Source organism: Trichechus manatus, unplaced genomic scaffold (genome assembly GCF_000243295.1).
Source record: "Trichechus manatus latirostris isolate Lorelei unplaced genomic scaffold, TriManLat1.0 scaffold00009, whole genome shotgun sequence".
Taxonomy (NCBI): domain Eukaryota; kingdom Metazoa; phylum Chordata; class Mammalia; order Sirenia; family Trichechidae; genus Trichechus; species Trichechus manatus.
In genome coordinates, this window is record NW_004443945.1 from 23,592,582 (window position 1) to 23,595,507 (window position 2,926).

Genomic DNA, 2,926 nt, shown 5'->3' on the forward strand with positions numbered 1-2,926 from the left:
GCGCGGAACCGGCTTCTCCACAGCCCCCTCTCTCCGCGGCTTGTCCAGGATGGGAGGGGGAAGGTGGGGGCGCTGCCAAGCCCCCCTCTGCGTGTAGAGGGTGGAGCACCCAGAAAAGACCAGTTTAGGGGGAGATCTGCATCTCTGCGCTTTCGAAGTGCAGGGGGTGCTTTGTGAATTTTTTTTTTAAGACAGTCGCGCCCTGGCTGTGCATTCAATTGAGGAAATACAGACATGTGTCCGAAAGTAATTACCATGAGATACCTAACACAGTCCAAAAATCAGCGTGGTAAAATGGCTCACGCTTGAGGGCCTTATCTGCAACCTCCGAATCAGCATTTAATTGGCACTCGAATATGAATGACAGTGTACTTGAGTCTGGTTTTTTCCTCCCACCCTTCCAGAGGTTTCATACACCTGAAAGAAGAGAATGTCAAGACGCAGGTAACATTATCTGTCTTGGAGACGGACGTGTTTCAAAGTTAGCTGCTGCCTTTGAGACGTATGACTTATTAATTAAACTTCCTTTTTAAAATTTCACCACAGTAGCCGTTTACAAGCTAAGCAGCAGCCCCAACCCGGCCAGACAGATTCCTCTCAAGAAGCCCAGGTAATCCAGGCCAAGAAGAGAAAAACAACCCAGGTGAGTTGGAGGAGAGATTCATTGATTCATTCATTCATTCCCGGCTAGCACCTTAGTTTACCTTAGTGTGTCTTTTCTATTTTCCAGGATGTCAAAAAAAGAAAAGAGGAGGTCACTAAGAAACATCAGTACGAGATTAGGGTAATGCCAAACTGGGGTGCATGACTTTCAGGAAAACAAATGCAGGATAGAACAAAGAATAGAACTGTGTGTTATTGCTTTGCAATAGGAAGATTCTTCTGACCCTTTGACTTTTAATGCCCCTAAAGGTCAGCAGAAAGGTGCTTATCTTTGGGTGGTTTGTATGTGCCTGAATTCTACTACAGCTGCAGAGTAAGTTTGCCTTGAAGCAGCTGTTTCCTCTTTGTAAATCCCTCCCTCTTTGAGCTGCCTGGTGCACCAGGGCCCGCCTAATCTGTCCGGTATACTGCTCTTTGTTCCCTGACTATAGTGGAAAGTCCTAGTAGCTGCCTCTTGGGCATAAAGGATGTGAGATTACTGACAGCCTGGCACCCATCCCATTGCTACCTATTCTTCCTATGTGCATTGTACAGAAAGCACTTTAGGGACAGTGCTTCCCTTTGAAAGCATTATTGATTGGGGGAAAGGGTCCTTTAAGTAATTGATTCCACTCTAAGGTTTGCTTTCAACTATTCCAAAGTATCTGAGCAAGCTTAACTAGAGAAAAAAAAAAAAGCTTTTTATAGAACCAGGTGCCCCTACCAATATTGATACAGAGGAAAAATTGCAATTTTATGATCTTGAAAGTGATTTTAGACTACAAATGCAATTTTGTTGCTGTTCCTCCCCTCCCCCAATGCCTAATTCCACGTATTACTAGAATTGTATTTTGTTGTCTAAAACAGTCTGCTTTTTACTTTGTGAAGACTGATGGGAGCTATATGGTTTATTTGTAAAATATGCATATCAGATTAGCTAGATTGTCAGCTATGTTAGCTAACAATGTTGTTTAGGGGAAACTACAGATTGTTTAGAAATATTAGCTTTCATTTATGAAAGATCAAGGCAAAAGCTGATTTCCTATTGCACAAAATATTTTTGTTTTTTAATGACAGAATTGTTGGCCACCTGTATTATCTGGGGGGATCAGTCCTTGTGTTATCATTGAAACACCCCACAAAGAAATAGTAACAAGTGACTTCTCCAGATTTACAAATTACAGATTTAAAAATCTTTTTATTAATCCTTCACCTTTGCCTGATTTAAGGTAAGAAAAATTTCAGTAATTTTATATTAAGGCCTAAATGCTGTACTACTGTATGGCACTGTTTTGAATTATCATTTGCTTTCTTTATAGACAAACTTACAACAACAAAAAAATAGCTTTCTTTACTAATATTGAGGCATTTTACCTGCAAGTTTTGCCATAGGCAAATGATATGGATATTTAAAACATTGATTCTATAAAATTATTTTCATTTGCTTGCTGAGTACTATAAGACTTATCAGCGGAACTGAATCACCTTTTTAAAGTAATGCAAATAATTTACATAAATTGTTAAAATGGAAGCAGTCTAACATGTATAACATTTTCATTTTATGTATTAACCCTGTTTCTTTCTTATTAAGCTTAGTAAGATCTATACTCCATTGGTTTTTCTGGTCCATAAGTATGGACGACTAAGAGGTATAAGTTATACAAAATATGTCATGTAGTAACTTATTTTTGGCTTTAATAATCAAAGTAATGGACTCAGATACCTAAACTCACCGCCCACCCCAGTACTTCACCTAACCACTAGAATATAGGTGACTACCTACAATAGATGATCTATTTGCAGATGATTGAGACTTGTCTCTACTGTGATCATATACTTTTAAGTATTTGGTTTTTTAGTGTTGCTCTTTAGCAAACTTACCTTAAACAGAAACCTTATAAATTTAAATAAGTGGGGACTAGAAAGCACTCTTTTGAAATCCATCCATTTTTAGGTTACTTGAGTCCAAATTTCTTTCTGTAGTACCTCAGGCTTCTGCTTTTTCAGTGCTAAAGAAATGGCTTCTAAAAATTAAGGTGGGAATTTTTTCCTAATTATCCTTTAGAGTTTTTCCTTCAAGTTCAAATGTAAAGTTGAATTTCAGTGTCTGAAAGTTGGATTTATTCTATGTAAAACAGCCTGTATATTATATAGATCACACAATGTAAACTCCCCCCTCCCCTTCTCTTAGCTGGGGATGTTCAAATGAAGTTTGGCAAAATATGTTGAAAAAAGAGACCAGATATGTTCATGACAAGCATTTTGAAGTTCTCCATTCTGACTT

General features: G+C 38.3%; 1 protein-coding gene across 1 annotated transcript in view; it reads left to right on the forward strand.

Moving 5' to 3' along the window:
- The first annotated feature begins 248 nt into the window (after positions 1–248).
- CCNE2 (cyclin E2) overlaps positions 249–2,926 on the forward strand; it is a 12,418-nt gene continuing 9,740 nt past the window's right edge. The window contains exons 1-5 of the mRNA XM_004370762.2: positions 249–444; positions 547–643; positions 731–784; positions 1,720–1,871; positions 2,834–2,888. Coding sequence (XP_004370819.1) covers positions 431–444; positions 547–643; positions 731–784; positions 1,720–1,871; positions 2,834–2,888 — 372 coding nt within the window. The 5' untranslated portion in view covers positions 249–430. The remainder of the gene's footprint in view (positions 445–546; positions 644–730; positions 785–1,719; positions 1,872–2,833; positions 2,889–2,926) is intronic.